A 19,873-nucleotide genomic window follows, 5' to 3' on the forward strand; every position below is an offset into this window, starting at 1 on the left:
ATCTGGGTTATTGTTATTTCTGTAAGGATTGGAAAATCAGTCCTACAGTCTGTCCAGGTTCTAGGTTCAAAGGACACATAAAGAAAATATAAAAAATTTAATCCCTAGTGGTCAACCATTTTCCTCTTACTCCAATCAGTAGGCAGTTATTTGAAAACCATGAGTTATTTCCTAGTTTAACAATATTTTTAAATGTCTCCTTACTCTCATCTGCCTGAGACAAAGCTAGTTTACATTTGAAATACATGCCAAGATGTACTCAGAACAAAGATCATAAAAGTCCATTAATATAATTCATATTTCCCAGCTCTCTCCAAAGGTAAAGTATATTCTCATCTATTATAAAAGAATATTCCTGTGTTGCCGGGAGTTATCTTTCTCTAAAGTTTCGTTAACAAACAAACAAAAAAACAAACCTGCATCAAAACATTACACCCACGGGTGGTACAGGATAGAGTTCAAACCAGCCTCAGCAACAGTGAGGCAGTGCTAAGCAACTTAGTGAAACCCTGTCTCTAAATAAAACACAAAAAAGGGGACTAGGGTTCTTTTTTTGGTAGAGTGCTTGCCTGCACATGTGAGTCACTGGGTTCAATCCTCAGCACCACAGGAAAAATAAAACACTTTGAAATAAGTAAAGATTTGGTTTTGTAAAATATAAAAAAGGGTTGGGGATGTGGCTCTGTGTTGAGTGTCCCCCAAATTCAATCCCCAGTAACCGCCCCACAAAAAAACAATTATTACCTCTTACTATAACACAATTTTTTTCAAAGTTTGAATAAAGGTCTAAAATTAGATATCTATTGTATGACAATATTAAGCAGAAAAAAATTAATGATATGTGTACTCTCAGACTGGAATATTTGTTTTGAGATGGGGGTCTCACTATGTTGCCCAGGCTGGTCTATGGGCTCAAGTGAACATCCTGCCTCAGCCTCAGCCTCCTAAGTACTGGGACTACAGGCAAGTGCTACCACAGCTGGTTATACTCTACTTTTAAGAGGTACTTGTGTATTAGGAAGGATTATCCAAAAGAATTAATTATGACCATAAAACATTTGGAAACTATTATGAGAACTGAGGACATTCAATATAGACTAGGAAACCAGAATAATTCTGTGCTACCAAAGAAAATCATCCAAATACTAGTGGATGTTACAGTGTTACTGCAGCTCAACATGAATTCTAACATATTTGCTCCTATAATTTAATAGGTTACCATAGGTAACAACATGCTTTACCATAAAAAGGACTCAAGCAGAAGTTATGCCAGAATACCACACAATGAATTCACTGACCAAATTGAACAAGAATTCCTGAGTTTATAAATCTAATATCTATTATCAATATCACTTTATAGAGGATTTTTTCATTTTATTCATACCAAGTTATTAAATAAGTATTCCCCAAATTCCCAAATGTAGAAAATTATACACAATGATTTTCAGGTTTTATTAGATCAATTTAAGCTTATTAGTCAGTTTTCTCTTATAAAACCTCACCTTACAAGACAGCTTTCAAATAATAACTTACGCTAACAGCTTTTCTGCACATTCTCTGGAAATTGTTTGGACAGGTATATTAGGCAATCCTGATGATTGAGATGGAGGAAACTGAGTATGATTGAAAGATGGGAATCCAGGTGTGTAAGGGTCGCCTGTTCCCAGATGAGCCTAGTAAATAGAAATGAAAGAGTTAATTAGCTCTCTCTGCCACTTAAGAAGTTACCTAGAAGATTCCGATTGGTATGAGGCTACACAGCCCAAGCTAGTTCAACAACCTAAAGTCTAAGTGGCTCCATAATATGTAACACTTATTTTTAGATGACATAGGCCAAATTCTCAATTCAAAGCACTACTGATGAAGTATTTTTGGCAATAAATATTTTTAGCAATTTCAATTCAAGGCACTATACACACCTTATTTTCTTTATGGTACCCAGGGCACTCTATCATTTAGTTATAGCCCCAGATCCACCCCCCCCCCCCCCCCCCCCCGCTACAGACACACACCCTTTGGAGATAAGGTCTCAACAGTTACCCAGGCTGGCCTGAACTTAAAATTCTCCTGCCTCATCCTCTGCTTGAACCCCAGGCATACACCCACCCTGGTAGCTCAAGACATTACTGATAAAGTACTTATCTCCCTGCTTCCTATTAAAACTCTATTAAAGGAGCATTAAAGGAGACATAGTTGTATTTATTTTCTTTTTTTCTTTTTTTGGAACCAGGGATTAAACCCAAGGGCATTTAACCACTGAGCCATATACCCAACCTCTAAGTTGCAAAGACTGGCTTTATACTTGTGATCCTCCTGCCTTAGCCTCCCTAGTCACATGCTCCACCATGTCCAGTGCATAGTTTTAATTCTACTAAGGTAGGTGGAACCAGTAACAATTAGGAGAACTCAAAAACTCATTGAATTAAGAAATAAGAACTCACATGTCCAAAGACTGCAAGGTCTGCCTTAAGAACGGGAAACGTAGCCTGGTCCATGTATATTAAGACACCAATTGCATTTGCGCTTTCAGCATTTGCAACCTACAGAAAAACAGTCAGAAAATGAAGATCTAATCATATAAGGTGAGAATAATACACATTGGACTTTAAGCTAAAGAACAAATTGTTACAGGACTAAACTGATATTCCCAAAAGTTTCAAGTATCTTATACATTTAGAAAAAAAAAAAAAAAATCCCTTGAAACTTAACAAATTACAGAGAATCTTGAAAATTGATTCAAGATAACCATTGTCTTTTAATATTTTCCAGTCCCTTTCTCAATAGGACCCCTAGCTCAGAAAATAATTCCAAGAGTTAATAAATGAGATGGCATCAAGTTAAAAAGCTTTTACAAGCATAGGAAACACTTGAGAATGTGTAGAGAGAACCTACAGAATAGGAGAAATTTTTCTGAGGATTAATATCCAGAAAACATAAAGAACAAGTTTAACAAACAAAAAAACCAACTAACCCAATTAATAAATGGGCAAATGAACTAAACTGACACTTCTTACAATGGCCAAAAATATATGGAAAAAAAATGTCCAACATCATTAGCAATTAGGGAAATGAAAAACATAACTACACTGAGATTTTATCTCAGACCAATCAGAATGACAGTCTTCAAGAATATAAACAATAAGGGATGTGGCTGTGGCACTCACTCACCTAGCACATGTGAGGCACTGGGTTTGATCCTTAGCACCACATAAAAACAAATAAATAAAAATGAAGGTATTGTGTCCATCTACAACTAAAAAATATTTTAAAAAGAATACAAACAATAATAAAGGATGTGTTGAAAAGGGAACACTCTTATACTGTTGGTTGGACTATAATTAGTACAACCATTATGGAAATTAGTATAAAGGTTCCTCAAAAGACTAGGTATGAAACCTCCATATGATCCAGCTATACCATTCCTCCATATTTATCCTAAAGAATTAAAGTCGTCATACTTGCATACCCATGTTTATAGCAGCACAATTCACAACAGCCAAATTATGGAACCAACCTAGGTGTTGATCAATAGATGGATGAATAAAGAAAATGTGGTACATATACACAATGGAGTTTTATTCAGCCATAAAGAAAAACGAGGTGCTGGAGCTGTAGCTCAGTGGTAGGGTGCTTGCCTAGCACAGGTGAGGCACTGGGTTTGATCCTCAGCACCACATAAAAAGTAAACAAAGTTACATAAAAAATAAAATGTAATTTTCAGAAAAATGGATGGAACTTGAGAACATGTCAAGTGAAATAAGCCAAACTCAGAAGGTCAAGGATCAGAAGTTTCTCTCACATGTAGAAGCTAGAGAGGAAAAAAGGAAAAGAAAAGGGGAGTGGGTTCCTTGTGAAAATCAAAGGGAGATGGATACAGGAAAGGGACCAGGCAGGACAAGTTGAGGGTAAGTGGAAATATTGGAGAATTATATTGGCCAGATCATATTGTTGTTATATTCATACATGCATACATAATAACAAGTCCTACCTTTACATACAGCTATAATGCACCAATAAAAAAAATATAAATATTTTACGATCTTGTCCTTTGTGTAGCATGTTTTAATTTCCTCTTTAATAAAACATAACTGAATTCTATACACACATAAAGCCGGGTTATACAGACATAATTTAAATTGCTTTCGCTTAAGCTTCTTTTTTTTTTCCTTTTATTACTGGAGACTGAACACAGAGGCTCAACCACTGAACTACTTAGGTCCTCCCTAAGTTGCTGAGGCTGGCCCTGAAATTGGTACTCTCAGCTTATTGAGTAACTGAGATTACAGGAGTGTGCCCATGCCCTGCTCATTTAAGCATTTTTTTATTATTTTATTTTCATAGACAATGATGGCTGGCTACAAAATACTAGAAAGTGAATATGCCATAGTTTTGAAGTATCCTATGATTTTAGATAAATGAAATCTGAGAAAATTGACAAGAAATAGCATTTTACTAACTAGTAAGATACCACTGAATTTGGTAACCCATACTCACCTTTTCTGCAAAAGTGATTTTCCCAGCTTTAACAATCACTAAAGATCCATTAACAGGAACATTTAAATCCTCAAAGTCTTTTTTAGTGCCAAAATTAGCATGAACCAATTTGCCCTAGAACAAAGACAGTAGGTTTAATGAGCATTAATGAGCTGTATCAGAACAGCTATAGAATCTGAAAGAGGAAACCAAGAAAGGGAGGAAAAAAAAGTGTGTGGGGGGGGTCAAAGCCAAAAAGATATTGTAAAGTTCTGAATGTCAAAACTGGTCAGTTAGGGCTGGAGATGTGGCTCAGTGGTAGCACGCTTGCCTGGCATGCGTGCGGCCCGGGTTCGATCCTCAGCACCACATACCAACAAAGATGTTGTGTCCGCCGAGAACTAAAACTGGTCAGTTATCAGGAGTAAAACCAAGATTCCCAGCATTCTTTATTTATGCTTTTGCTTATCACATGATGGCTTTAATTTAAAGACTATTTTACATTGCTTCGGATATTTCTGGGGAAAAGAAGTGATAATAGGATATACTAAACACAGAGGCATATACAGGTTATCATAGAAGCACCAATGACATAAGATTTCCATTCCTGAATCTCAGACAATTAAGGACATGCCTAAGTTTTAACTGAAGAGTGTAATAAATCTTTCCAAAAAATTGTTAAATACTATATTAAAATAATGTGACTTGCATAAACCAACTTTTAGATGTTTGCATAAGTTGTCATCAAGTTTCTAAACTATTAGTATTCACTACTGGTGAACAACTAACATTAATAACCCAATATCTGAATATAGAAAAATTGCAGATGAACTAAAATCTCAATGTTACGTAACAAAACAATCTCCCCATCTCCAAATGATACAGGTGACCAATCAGGAATGCAGAAAACCACCATAAAACTTCATCTGGTGCAGAAGGTATCCATTAAATATAAAGCCAACATACAAATATGTGATTTATAACTGGCAAATAATCTGACAATTTATTATTTACTTTTATGGTGATCAAACCCAGGGCTTTGTATATACATGTAGACAAGCATGCTACCAACACTAAGTCACACCCCCAGCCCAAGGTGGATATTTAGCTGTTCCAAAGGGGAGTTTGATATGTGCATTCATTAGCAAATACCACCATGTGTTTGGCACTCTCCAAGGCTATGGGACATGTCATAAATGAAACTAATCTCTAGTTTACATTCAGTGGAAATAAATAGTTGGTGTTAGGTGCTAGAAGTATATGAAAGGGAAAAACAAAAACAAACAAACAACAAACAACAACAACAAAAAACAGTAAGAGGAAAGTAATTAGAGGGGAGCTACTTTTTTGCATCCCCAATCCTTTTTATTTTATGACAAGGTCTTGCCAAGTTGCTTAGGACCTCCCTATGTTGCAGAGGCTGGCATGGAGCTTGTGCTGCTCCTGCTTCAGCCTTCCAAGTTGCTGGGATACAGATGGGGGTGCAACACAGTACCCCTGGAAGGCAAGTTTTATAAAACCTCATAAAAGGCTTGTAAAACTTTATAAAAGGTTTGAGGTAAGAACATGCTTGAGTTTAAATGGCAAACAACAAGAAGGTCAAAGTGACCAGAGCAGAATGAGTGAAGAGGAGAGCTATTCATCAGAGTAGCATTTCATGCACTGTTTTGCCTTACTTACAGTAACTGTTGTAGCTTTACTGTATGCCACGTAACCCCTTGGATTCTCCAACAGATATGGCAGGCTATTATTCAATAGAATCACCGAGTTTTGAGCACGGCTAAAAAAAGATTAAATTAAAATGAAGTTAAGGCCAACCTTGGGGGAAAATATATTAAATAGCTTGAATACATTTGAATTATCTAGCTTGAGGGAATTTTGCTCTAAATCTTAAAACTTGTTTTTTACTTTTAAAGTCATTGCTATGGTTAGCATGACTTGAAAGTCATTACTTCTATAAAATAAGTTTATGATCTTTTGACATACCTGCCTTTGACCTGAATCTTAACATAGTGTTCGTCACGCCAGACTTTGCTAAGTTTAAATTCATGGAATTGATTTTCAATAAAATAGGCAAGACTTTCATCTTTCTGAGACCCAGCCTCACGAGGAATATATGTATTTTGATTCAATTGCCTAGAGGGAAAAAAGTCTGTTAAAACATTTATAAAACATTTATCCCAATCACCAAGCAAATTGTTTTAATCCCAGAGCTCAGAATTATCCTCACAATTAAATGAACTATGACCCAAACTTCCTAAAATGACCGGATAGAAAAAAAAAATCAGAAGAAAAAAGATATGTAGTTTCAATTTTTACCTCTTTGAAGCATTTTGAATCCCCTGGAAGCAAAACTGTCAGAACTCACATGGTTCTTACTAATGATACTCAGCACACTAATTTTTTGCCCCTGTCTCCCATGGACCACACTTAATTTGTCCATAATGCCTATGAAGTAAAAATACCAAAATTGCTAATTTAAAACTGAAAGAATTCCTACATTGAAAATATAGGAAGCTAGCAAAAGGTAAAAAGATGATTTGTTTTTTACAGAGACATGTGTTTGAAGAAGATGGGACAGAAACTTTATAAGGATATCTCTTGGGTTATGAATTAATGAGTGAGAACCAGCAGAAATCAAGAAATAGTAGAGCACATATCAAATCAGGCAGTCAAATAAGTTATGACTGTAGAAGATGAAAGAAACTATGCCCTTGTGGACAGTAGCAGAGCTCAACACGTTGTGACAAAAGGCTAAGATGGAACTGATCAAAGCAGAAAAAAGTCTTGATAATGAGCAATAAGCTACAAAAAAAAAAAAAAAAAAAAAAAAAAAAAAAGATTGCAAAAAGATCAAAGCTATGAAATTTTCAATGGAGAATTCCCAGGAAAGTTCTAACTTTTCTCCACTACTGCTGAGTAATTCTTTGCTGACCCCTTTTTTTCTGTAGCTATAGGGAAATCTTCCCTACCCTAAAAAGCCTCTCCTCAAGACTCACCCTTGTTTTCTTTCACTGCCACCTAATAATCAGTAAGTATGCATTTAGACATTGAAGATGAACTTGTGAAGTAATTCAAACTTACTTGATAGTGCTGGTGAAATCTATGGTATTCAGTTTCTCTGACAACATTGTTTTAAGGTCTGTCCAATACAAGCGAGAAGGTGTTTCATGGAAGTCCTCTTCTGCTTCTGAGTTTTCTGATTCCTCCACCCCTGTTCCTGATTTTCCACAGTCAGTTTTTGGTTCTACTCGTTTACAATAGCCGAGATAACCAATCATAAATCCTGAAGATAAAAAAGTTTGAGCAATAAACTTGTAGAACTTATTAATAATCTACACCCATAGAAATCGTTAAGTTTTTAAGCTAAATCTTGAAAATACTGATTTTAATTAAATTCTAAGTAGTTTTAAAGTATACAATGCATTTCTGTTTCACAGATTTTTAAACCATTGAATCTATTATATAGTAACTACTTAAACAGTTTATTTGTTCAAACTATAGGTAGGTATGCTTTCTCATCAGAAGCCTTCCTTGAAACCTCAGGCTGAGGTGTATGTTTCTAGCATAAGATATGCACAAGATATTAAAATTATTTGTGTATGTCTCTTCTACTACATTAAATTCAATGGCAGGTATAAAGTATTAGTTATCATTGTACTGCTAGTGTCTAGCATAGTGACACTTAAAAGGTACAAAATAACGATCTGCTGAGCTAAAATAGACTTCTCAAAATTGGTTAGAAGAAACACTTACCAATCAAGAAAAAGATGATTACAGCAATAGTCCCATAGCAGATACTTCCGTTAAACCTTTTTGATTTGGGGACACTGGCCCTCATATTACTGTCAGCATTTTCTTCTTCATCTACAGCTAGTTTCATCTCGACATGACTGTTATCTCCATCTACTTGGCGTGCCAGACTAAACCGGGTGTATGACAATGGTTCTCCACCAAACTGAGATTTAACAAAAAAAAGGAAAGCATTATGGAGGAAAAAAAAGGAATTAGGAACATTTACAAAAACTTGCTCAAGTACTAAACTTTGTTTTTCTTTTCTTTTTTGGTGGGGGGTGGTGGTGGTGGTACTAGAATAGATCCCAAGTCCTAGAACTTGCTAGGCACTATACAACTGAGCTACATTTCACAGCCTGTTTTATTTTAAGACAGAGTCTCACTAAGTTGCCTAGACTGGCCCTCAACTTGAAAATCTCCTACTACTTCAGCCTCCTGAGAAGCTGAGAGTATAGGTGTATGCCACCATGAACATGCACATGCACAAATACCATACTTGGACCATTACTATCACCTGATACAGAGTTTTTGTTGTTATTGTTGTATTGAACCAGGGATTGATTGAACACAGGGGAGCTTAATTATTGAGTGAAAACGCCAGTCCCTTTTTTAAAAATTGAGACAGGGTCTCAGCTAAGTTGCTAAAGCTGTTTTTGAACTTGTGATCTTCCTGCCTCAGCCTCTCAAACTGGGATATCAGGTGTGGTGTGTACCACCATGCCCGACCTACCTGATATACATTATTAAAGGAAAAGAAGTTCCTCTTTCAAATTAACAACCTTCCCTCTGCCCAGTTCTGTCAATGGCAGATGAGGGCTAGATCACATACTGGTCTTCTTCATTAAGCTTTTTCATTCAGGATTTCTGTTTGTATATCTCCTCTATACTTTTTTTTTTTGGTACCAGGGATTGAACTCAGGGGCACTCAACCCCTACACCAACTCCCCAGCCCTATTTTGTATTTTATTTAGAGACAGGGTCTCACTTGAGTTGCTTAGCACCTCATCGTTACTGAGGCTGGCTTTGAATTTGCGATCCTCCCGCCTCAGCCTTCCAAGTTGTGCCCAGCTCCTCTATACATTTTTTTTAAATATTTTTTTTTTTAGTTGTCAGTGGAACTTTATTTATTTAGATGCGGTGTTAAGATTGAACCCAGTGCCTCACACATGCTAGGCAAGTGCTATATCATTGAGATACAGCTATAGCCCCTCCTCTACACATTTTTAAAAGAGAATTCTTCATACTAAGATATCAGATCTTGCTGTGCTACATAGGCTGGACTCAAAGGTCCTCATGCCTCAGCCTCCCAAGTAGCTGGGACTATACCTGTACACTAACATCCTATCAAATAGACAACATGAACCAACATAACCAAACATACCCAAACACCCTGAAGCTTCTACAATATTTTCCATAATTAACCTTAATCAGAACTGAATCTATTCCTGTCTTCACACAAACATTGGAACATATCTTGGTATTTGGGAGTGCTCCCAGGGGAAGGGTGGATCATACCAGGGGGCATTTTCTGTTGCTATAATAAAATACCTGAAGCTAGATATTAAAAAAAAAAAAAAAAAAAAAAAAAAAAACACCTGAATCTAGGGCTGGAGTTGTAGCTCAGTGGTAGAGAGCTTGCCTAGCATGTGTGAGACACTGTGTTGGATTCTCAGCACCACATATAAATAAAATAAAGGTACACTGACAACTAAAAAATATTAAAAAAACAAAAACTATCTAGCTGGGCATGGTGGTGCACACCTGTAATCCCAGTGACTTGGGGAGGCTGAGGTAGGAGAATTGCGAGTTCAAATCCAGTCTCAGCAAAGGCGAGGTGCTAAACAATTCAGTCAGACCCTGTCTCTAAATAAAATACAAAATAGGCCTGGGATGTGGCTCAGTGGTCGAGTGACCCTGAGTTCAATCCCCAGTACCAAACAAACAAACAAACAAACAAAAAAACCCACAAGTGAATCTACAGCCTATATGAATCTACCCTATGTGTGATGACATATACATGTAATCCCAGCTACTCAAAGAAGCTGAGGTACATACAATTTCAAGTTACAGGCCAGCCTGGCAATTTAGATACTATCTCAAAATAAAAAATTTGAGATACTATCTCAAAATAAAAAATTTGAGATACTATCTCAAAATAAAAAATTAAAAAGGATTAAGGCTCAGTCGTAGAGTATCCCTGGGTTCAATTCTCAGTATCGCCCCCCCCCACACAAAAGCCTAGATATACCCTTCCTTTATGGGATCTGTATATGCCTCAAAACCTAGTTCAAATGTAAAAGATCACATAAGTATAGTTGAGGATATTATTTCATGCTTGCTGGGTGAAAGTCAGGCTTTTATACTTCACATACTTGCAAACAAAAATATAATTAAAAATATCTTACCAAGTTAGAGATTGCTGATCTGGCTTGATCCATCATTGTGAGTTGCCACAGGTAAGAACCTAATATTAGAATAAAGAATTAATATAATGAGATAGATAATACTATATCAAATTAGTGAGGGCTTTTCATCATCAGAATAGATTATTATATATCAAATTCCTGAATTAAAGCAGGGTAGCAGTGGGATTAGCTTGAAAGACAGGACAGAAACAAAAAATTTGAATATGGACTACCTACTAGCTAATGCTACTCTATCAATGCCAGATTTTGGGAGTGTGATGTTATATTTTTGTTCTTAGATTAATGCCAAGTAATTAAGAATGAAGTATCTTGTCTGTAATTCATTTTCAGTACGCATGTGTGTGTATCACCCCTATGTGGCAAATAGCTAACAGTAAATCTAGTTAAAGGGGATAGAAAGAGTATCACTGTACTATTATTTCAACTTTACCTGCAGGCTTGACATATTTGAAAATTAAAATGTGGGGAAAACTAATTAGAATGTCATTCCTGCTAAGCAGATTTAAGTAGCCAAATTTAGCAGCAAAAAGAAAAAGGGACAGGGTTGGGGATGTAGCTCAATGGTAGAGCACTTGCCTAGCATTCAAGACCTTGGGTTTAATCTTTAGTACTGGAAAAAAAAAAAAAGTGGGGGAGACAACAGACTATCATCTGGGGGAGGGGAAGACTGAAGCAGAATTAAGTCAAAATCACAAAGCATCTGCAATAGACATGAGAATCCTAATCCTTCATTTAAAACAGTTGCTCTAATAATCTGTTAGATCTTACACACACACACACAAAACACATAGGTATGCTATTTTACAGATGAAGACATCAATTACCTAAGAAGCTAAGTGATTTATATAAGGCTGCAAACTGATAATTTTTGGGGGTTTTTTTTGGTACCAGAGATTAAAATCAGGGGTGTTTAACCACTGAGCTACATCCCAAGCCCTTCTTTAAGGTTTGTTTTGTTTTGTTTGGAGGAGGTACCTTTGGGTGTTTTTGTTTGTTTTGTTTTGTTTTTCAAAGAGAGAGAGAGAGAGAGAGAGAGAGAGAATTTTAAATATTTATTTATTTTTAGTTTTTCGGGGGACACAACATCTTTGTTTTGTATGTGGTGGTGAGGATCGAACCCGGGCCACACGCATGCCAGGCAAGCACGCTACCGCTTGAGCCCCAGCCACCTTTGTTTAATCTAGTATTTTCCACCTCCTTTTTATGTTTTATGTTGAGACAGGGTCTTGCTAAATTGCTCAAGTTGGCTTTGATCCTCTTGTCTCAGCCTCCAGGGCGGCCAGAATTATAGGCATGTGCTACTGCACCTGGGTGCAAACTGATACTCTAAATCTAAAGTATTCTTGGCCAAGGCAGTGGCATATACCTGTAATCCCAGTGGCTCAATGGTCTGGGGCAATATTACAAAATTGAGGCCAGCTGTGCAATATAGCAAGACCCTCAGCAACTTAGTGAGAACTGTCTCACTAGGAAAAAAAAAAAAAAAAAAGAACTGGGAATATAGCTCAATGGTAAATAGTAAAGCATCCCTGGGTTCAATCCCAAGGAAGGAAGGGAGGGCAGGAGGGAGGGAAATTATATTCTTACCCCTGGAATTAATTTTTTTTAAGTTGTAGTTGGACACAATCTTATTTTATTTATTTTTATTGGTGCTGAGATTGAACCAAGGGCCTCGCATGTGCTAGGCAAGTACTCTATTGCTGAGCTATAACCCCAGCCCCTTTTTAAAAAATATCTATTTTTTAACTGTAGTTGGACACAATACCTTTATTTTATTTATAATCAAAGTAAAATATCTCTGTAACTAAATGTCATGTCAAGTTAAAGCCTTTACTGAAATCATAATTTTCGAATAAATTTGGTCTGAGTGCATCCAGGTACTTGAAAGTGATGTTGAAAACGGACATCTATTACATATAATTCACTTTTAAGTCTTTTCCAAACACAGAAGTACACTTATAGCACATTATTTAAATACCCACAAGGTAGAAAGCATGCCACCTACAAAATAAAAGACACTGTGTAAACTGGCTTTAGAGAAAGCCTCCTCTTTTGAAACAGGGTCTCATCGAGTTGCTTAGAGCTTCGATAAGTTGCTGACGCTGGCTTCAAACTTGCAATCCTCCTGCCTTAGCCTCCTGAGCTGCTGAGATTACAGGCAAGTACCACCACACCTGGCTAAAAAGTTCGTTTCTAAAAAGTACTATTAATCATTTTTTTTTTTTATCCCCAGGCTTTAAAGACCAAAGTCATATGCAACCTATCATATTCTTAGAAGTACAATCTCTTGCCCCTTCTGGTACAAAGTTTTATCACTACCATTGCACCAAAAGTGTATAACCACAATCACTTGGGCCAGAACCAGAAGGCCCCACCCTAAGCCAATTTTAATCATCCTTTTTCTAGGAGAAAACAGTTTATAAGTTTAAAACTTGTCTGACCCAACCATGCCTCAATTTTTATAGTTTTAAATTAATTTTGTTTATATAATTTTATTTATTTATTGCAGTAGTGGGGATGGAACCCAGGATGAAACATCCCTGCTAGGCAAACACTCTACCACTGAGCTATACCGTTGGTCATGGAAATAATTTTAAGTCATAACACATTTAAATAAATTATTTAAACAAATTAAATAAACGAGATTGAGTGATTTTCAAATCTATAAAACAAGTAGACATTTACACATATTTATTATTTATGTAATTAAAACCAGAGTACATGTTACTGATAAAACAAATGTTATTTTTATTTCAATCTACAGACACAAAATTAATAACGTAACATAAAATAAGTCACTTGAATATGGGAGCACAAGCCTATAATCCCAGCTACTTGGAAGGTTGAGGGATGAGGATCACAAGTTCAAAGACAACCTCAGCAACTTAAATGAGACCCTGGCTCAAAAGTTTGTTTTTTTTTTTTTTTTTAAGGACTGGGGTTGTGGTTCAATGATTAAGTGCCCCTGGGTTTAATCTGTGGCAAACAAAACAAAAACCCAAGTGAAATCACTCTAATTTATGTACTCTAAAGGGGCATGGGAGAGAAACTTTTCCTACCAGTTATCAACACCATTCTGTCTATAAACAGTTCTATTAAAAAGCCATATCTAAAAGTCAAAAACAATTCTCATTTGGTTTATTTCAAGATGTCATCACCAATGCTGATTAATCTATTACAAGATACAATCCTAATATCACCTGGATTTTTACACACATTAGTTAACTGTGTTATCTCTGAAGTTCCCAACGGGGATAGAACTTGGGTACTCATATATGCTAGGCAAGCACTCTACCACTGAGCTATAAATATTCCCCAGCCCTTTTTATCTTGAGACAAGGTCTCATTAATTGCTCCCTTGCCTCAAACTTGCCATCCTCCAGACTCAGTCTCTGGAGAAATTGGGTTTAAGGTATAGATCACCACACCCAGCTTGAGGGGGAAAAAAACCAGTTCAATTCTTATGTGAAACAGAAGGAGGATCTGAAATGTCTTTTGAGTTGTGAGACAGAAGATAAACAGGCAAAAGATACTAGGTAGACTACAATCCCAACCTTCCTTAAAATAAAGTCATCTTGCTGGGGATGTACCTTAGTGAAGAACTATCTTGAAATCTCAAACTAATTGTAGTATCTCAAGACTAAGGATCTATAAACATTTCATAGAGCTGGAGGTTGTGGAAGAGTTCAGATATACTCTTACCTATTATAACAGACAAAACCACTACTCTCTCTTGTGAAGTAAGGACAAGCCATTTGTCAATACCAGCAAGCCCACTTCAATTTAGAAAATCAGCCACTGTTTCAAGTCTTTGGAGTTCACATAAAAGGAAGTTCCTGTACCCGTTTTTGAGGATCTGTTCTAAAAATCTTCACTGCCTTATGTTCATAATCTGCATTTTCTCCTAAATGAGACAGAATACACTTTACCTACATTCTTCCCTGTTCCTTGAGGTCCTATTCATCTCTTCCAGACTCAGCTCAATGCCCATCTTTATGAAGTTTTTTCTGACATATTTCCCTATCCTGGAACACTGAATAATGGACTATGTGTTAATTAATAAGGAGTAAAAATTTTATTTCTTAACAGTATTGGTGCATGATTCATGCATATGAGGTTCCAAATGACATGAAAAAAGAACATAATGAAAAGTTTGGAACTAGAATCTTTTCCATCTTTATCACTAGTCTGGTTTATCCTGAAATCACCAGGTAAATCTTGGGTAGAAGGAAGTTTCTTTAAAAGCAGAAAAACTGCTGGGCACAATGAGTGGTACACTGTGGCAGAATTTCAAGTTGAAAGTCAGCCTCAGCAACTTACTGAATTAGGTAACTTAGCAAGATCCTGTCTCAAAATAATAAATATAAAAGGCTGGAAATGTGGTTCAATGGTTATGTAAGCCCTGGGTTCAATCCCAGGTATCTAAATAAATAAAAGCAGAAAAACTGTAAAATATACCTGGTAGGGTTCTAAAATCTGAAGCACCTGGTTGTAGACAATGCAAACATTTCCTTAGACAACTATGCATTCACCAGGTGAAAAGAAAAGGATTACATGAATTTACCAAACTTGTGCAGGGTGCTCAAAACTCATGTACTTATACACACACACACACACACACACACACACGTATGAATTCACAAGGGATGGTCAAGGTGCTTCTAGTTAAGAGTTTAATTTTATGGCCTGAAATGAAAGAGCAGTGGAGCAGCAGCTTCCTTCCCATATAGCTTTCTGAAAAGAGATTGCCCAAACTGAAGGTCAGAATTACAGAACCACTCGAAGTCACTGCAGTCTGCTCATCAGGGACAGCAGAAAGAAAGCACCTACACAGAAGAGTTCCACAAGGCCATTTTTAACTAGGTTTCATTGTTTGCCTAAGGTTTAGCTAGGAACCTTACTCTATAATAGATAAGCACATTATCAGAAACAAATAACTGCCTTAGGGTTGAGTTACCCAAACTAAATCCTTAACACTGGCTAGGTTTACAGTCATGATTACTTGACAACAGCATCCCAAAGTGGGTGGTGGGGTACTATATTATATCCAACTGTGGGTTCTTCATATAAAGCACACTAAGTTTATAATCCAAAACCAATGCAGGACCCACAAGTACTTTAGAGAGCCTAAACTTAATTTTCGCAGTAAATTCTAGAAGTCAGCTTAAATTTCTTTGTTAATGGGTCAAATTTCCCAGCTCTGAGACAAATGAGTCAGCACCTACTATTACAGACTCGTAGTTAAGCCCCCAATAAAGACGTCGGGTAGAATACTTCTGTAACTGGACAACTATTTCCTATTTCAATCCTCTTAATGGGAAAATACACAATACTGCAGTCCTCTCCATAAGTTATGTACCCCAAGGTCACTGCAATCAGTGGCAGGGAGAAAGTGTTAAATGAAAAGAGGTGTCACTAAATATCATTTTCTTACAGACCCTCTCTCCACACAACCACTGTAGAGAGCTGTCCAGCAGAAACAATGAACACAATAGGTCTCAAAAGCCCTTTGATCACACTGCTAATTCCCAGAGTTTACACACAAGTCTTTTTCCTACGGTCTCCCATCTTGTAGGAAAGACTGCCAGCAGTACTCTTAATGTGAACATCTGGGACGTTCTGTTTGATTCCGCCTTGGGAAAATTTGAGAGTCCACACACAAGGCCAACAGGCAGAGCCTGGCAAAAGATCAGGTGGTACCGGAGCTCAAATGTACGGTTCTCAGAAACTGCCACCTAAATGCCCATGACACTCTCGTAACCGAATAGGGGTCAGCTTTGTCCATTCTAGCAGTGAGACCAGGCCTTGCAGAAGAGAAGGGTTATAAGCCCAAGGTCACCCAAGAACCCCGACAGCCACTGCTGGGGGTTACTTCCTGGAGCAGCCACGTGCTCCAAGCTCAGCAGTGCTGCTGCAGCGTGGCTGCCCCTGAGCCTGGCTAGGAGGGCATGCAGCTTTTAAGAGCCAGCTAGTGAGGAACAGGGATCCACCCGGCCCGAGGAGCCGGAAGCAGAATGGAGAGAGGGCAGAGCGATGATGGGATATTTTTATTCTTGCCCTAAGCCCTAAAGAAAAACCATTCGCCTCTCCGCGACCAAGGCAGGCGCAAAACGCAGGAGTAAAAGGACGTTCCTCTCTGCAGAGCGGCCCCACCCCTCTGCACCTGCAGCCCGCCCTCGGCGCGGCCGTAGCCCCCGGCCCACCAGCTCGCGGCTCCCGCAGCATCCCGCCCGCCCCACCGAGGCGCTGCAACCTCCGCACCTCCCCGCAGCTGCTGGACAGCACCGAGGTGGGGTCGGCCCGGACACCACTCCAACCCGCCTCCCAGGCTGAGGAAAGAACAAGAGGGTCTCTGAAGTTCTAACAGCCGCCGCTCGTCACTCACTCAGGCGCCTCCTCCTCTGTCCGCTACCGCCCAGCCTCTACTCGAGATCCAGACGCCCTCTGAGAGGTTGGCCACCCGCAACCGGCGGCTTATAGCATGGGCCCGCCCCACTCGACCCCCTAGGATTTGCGTCACTTCCTGCCTCACGTACACCTAACGAGGTACTCTAAAGAAACCGCCTGGGGTGATGTGCGCGCGCACCCGGCCCGGCCCTCCGCTTGGGTGCGCGGGGTGGGGCGAGGTCTCAGAGAAAAGGCGCCAAGACGGCAGGTGCCGGGGGAAGCCGAGCGATTGGCGCACTGGCTTTCTACTGGGCTCCCTCCTCTGGGTCACTGGACCCAGCCCTTGTCGCCCGCCTAACCTTGACCGACCTCCAGGCCCTGCAGTGCAAGGTCGAAAGTGTTAGCTTTGACTCCAAAATATTTATGGTGAATAGTTACTTAAAGTGAATAACCAGGATGGAATATGAGGTAGCCACTAAGGCATATTGTAAACATATATATTTCGCAGCCTCAGAAATAAGCAAAAAGGGGAGAAAAATAAAAGCAAAATGCAAAATTGTTTTCAGGAGGTATACAAGCAGCACTTGAACCTAGACTGACAGAGGGATTTGCATATGTTTAAGGCATAAGAAAATGGAAAGGAAGGCAGAAACAAGAAACATGCTGAGGTGATAGGATTGTAGATTTAACTTCACGTTTACTGCCATTATTGTTACAGGATTGCTGAATGCATAACAAATACGACAGGATTCTTGTCACTTTTAAAAGTCTTTGCAGACATTCACATTTTGCCTTCTGTCCATTACAGACCAAGACCAATGAGAGAGAGTTTACAAATAGCTTCTAAGTTAAACCTGGACCAACAGAGGGTTACAGATAACAACAACAGACTTTGTAGGTGGAGCCCTACGGGACCTGGGGCAGTACTTTAAAATGCAAATCTATTCTGGGGCTGTAGGCTCTTGCCTTTTCCCACATTCGGTTCTGAAATAAGGGCAAATACTTGGGATTTGCCACCGCAGGTTTTTGTTTGTTTCCTCTGTAGTATTGGGGATTGAACCCTGGGCTTGGTGCATGTTAATTAAGAGCTCTACTACTCAACTACATCTCCACCCTTAGATTTTATTTTTAGATGGGGTCTTGCTAAGTAGCTCAGGCTGAGGTCAAATTTGCAGATCTTCCTATCTCAGCCTCCCAGGAGCTGGGATTATGGGCATGTGCCATCCAAGAGCCTTGCAGCAGTTCCATTTACACCCACCCCTGTATAAAATCTCTCTCCACTCTAAAATATGTATTTAAAAATCTTATAAGCCAGAACATCGCTGCACCTTAGTTGCCTTGAAATTCAGACAATAGACCGTCTGCTTTTCCTTGGTTATGAGGTAGAATGGGCCCTGTCAGGAGGATGGTGCAGCCCTCCTGCCCGCCCCAGTTTTATTGGGGGTCTCAGGGAAGTTTCAGTGAGTCCTGCCCAAGTCTGCTTCCTGACTTTTGAAAGGTGAAATGGGAACTGCAGGGGTTGCCTCCAAAAGAGGATGCAAGAATTCAAGATGCTTGCAGAACTGATGATTTTAAGGAAATTGAATTCTCCTCTTTTTGCCTCAATTTACTGCTCCCTTAATCTGTTTATTACCTTTGAATAGCCTTCAGCAAGCTTTTGTTGTGAAGGTCTTCCGGTTTTAGTTGCCACAGTGGTTGGAGGTTATGATAGTTTGGGTTATAGTTGAGGCCACCTGTTAAGGTGACCTGATCTTGAAACAATTTTTTTCCCTTTGAGGAAATGTAATTAACATTCCAAACCCCAATCTTCCACGTGCTTATCTGTCAGATAAGGCTCTCTGTGATTTTCAGTTGCCCTTTGTTGCCTTTTCCCTGCTCCCTTTCCTGGCTGACTAGCTACCTAAGATCCCCCACCTTAACCCTCCCCCACCCCTTAAGGACTTGTGTCCTTAAACTCTTTTAAAGTGGTTGGGCATCATCTAGTCTGGCTATTTGTTGCTAAGAAAGGGCAAAAATGAGGGACTGACCTCAAGTCCTGGTCCTCTATCAGATGGTGCATGCAAGTTAAGGATATTTAACAATACTAGTATTTCAAGGTGAAATATCTCATACCTTCATGGAGAAAAGCAAAGTCAGGATCATCCATTGATATGAAATTTCAAATAAAATTTTATATTCACTGAATAAAACACCAAAGAGGATGTCAATTGTTTTTATTTATTGTTTTTATTTTCATGCTTTTATTAGTGGTAACAGACACTATGCAATCAAATTCCCTTACTAACTCTTTGTCTCTGGAAGTTGCAAGATATTCCTCCTCTACAGTTTCAAGTAAATGAATATAAATATATCTTGCTTTGTTATGAATCCTGTATGTTTTTAGCCTCCAACTCCAAACATTCATTTTCTTTTTTTAAAATCTGATTGTCATTGTTATTATTGTTACCATTATTACATAGCATTATTTCATACTTGTGGAAATCCAGTAACATAGAATGTTTTTAATGAAATAAGGTTTTGATAACCTTTATCTAAACTATCCAGTATAGCTGATGTGGATAGTTTTCAATGTTCAACCTTCCACAAACTATAACAAAAGATTTAACTTACTCTGGAAATAAAATTCTTGCAGTTCTTCCAAAAAGGGCAGAAAAATCAAATCATGTATGCTAGACTTTTCATAAAATTTGTGGAGGTTGTCAAGAAATGTACAGTGTAAAAAAAAAATGTGCTAAAGAAAAAACAACACCTTGAGTTATGGGGGAAAGAACACAAAGCCTGGAGAGTCAGAT

The 19,873-nt window shown here is 38.4% G+C and overlaps 1 protein-coding gene across 2 annotated transcripts in view; it reads right to left on the bottom strand.

Moving 5' to 3' along the window:
- The window catches only part of Tfrc (transferrin receptor), a 31,169-nt gene extending 13,993 nt beyond the window's left edge, over positions 1-17,176 (bottom strand). The window contains exons 1-9 of one of the 2 annotated variants that reach the window (XM_026393713.2): positions 17,080-17,176; positions 10,674-10,732; positions 8,230-8,431; positions 7,558-7,759; positions 6,460-6,609; positions 6,154-6,253; positions 4,495-4,608; positions 2,442-2,540; positions 1,534-1,673 (exon numbers count right to left, since the gene is read on the bottom strand). In XM_026393713.2, coding sequence (XP_026249498.2) covers positions 1,534-1,673; positions 2,442-2,540; positions 4,495-4,608; positions 6,154-6,253; positions 6,460-6,609; positions 7,558-7,759; positions 8,230-8,431; positions 10,674-10,709 — 1,043 coding nt within the window. In that variant the 5' untranslated portion in view covers positions 10,710-10,732; positions 17,080-17,176. The other variant, XM_026393715.2, reaches the window with a different exon arrangement.
- Between the last annotated feature and the right edge of the window lie 2,697 nt (positions 17,177-19,873).

The sequence above is a fragment of the Urocitellus parryii genome, chromosome 2 (genome assembly GCF_045843805.1).
Source record: "Urocitellus parryii isolate mUroPar1 chromosome 2, mUroPar1.hap1, whole genome shotgun sequence".
Lineage (NCBI taxonomy): Eukaryota > Metazoa > Chordata > Mammalia > Rodentia > Sciuridae > Urocitellus > Urocitellus parryii.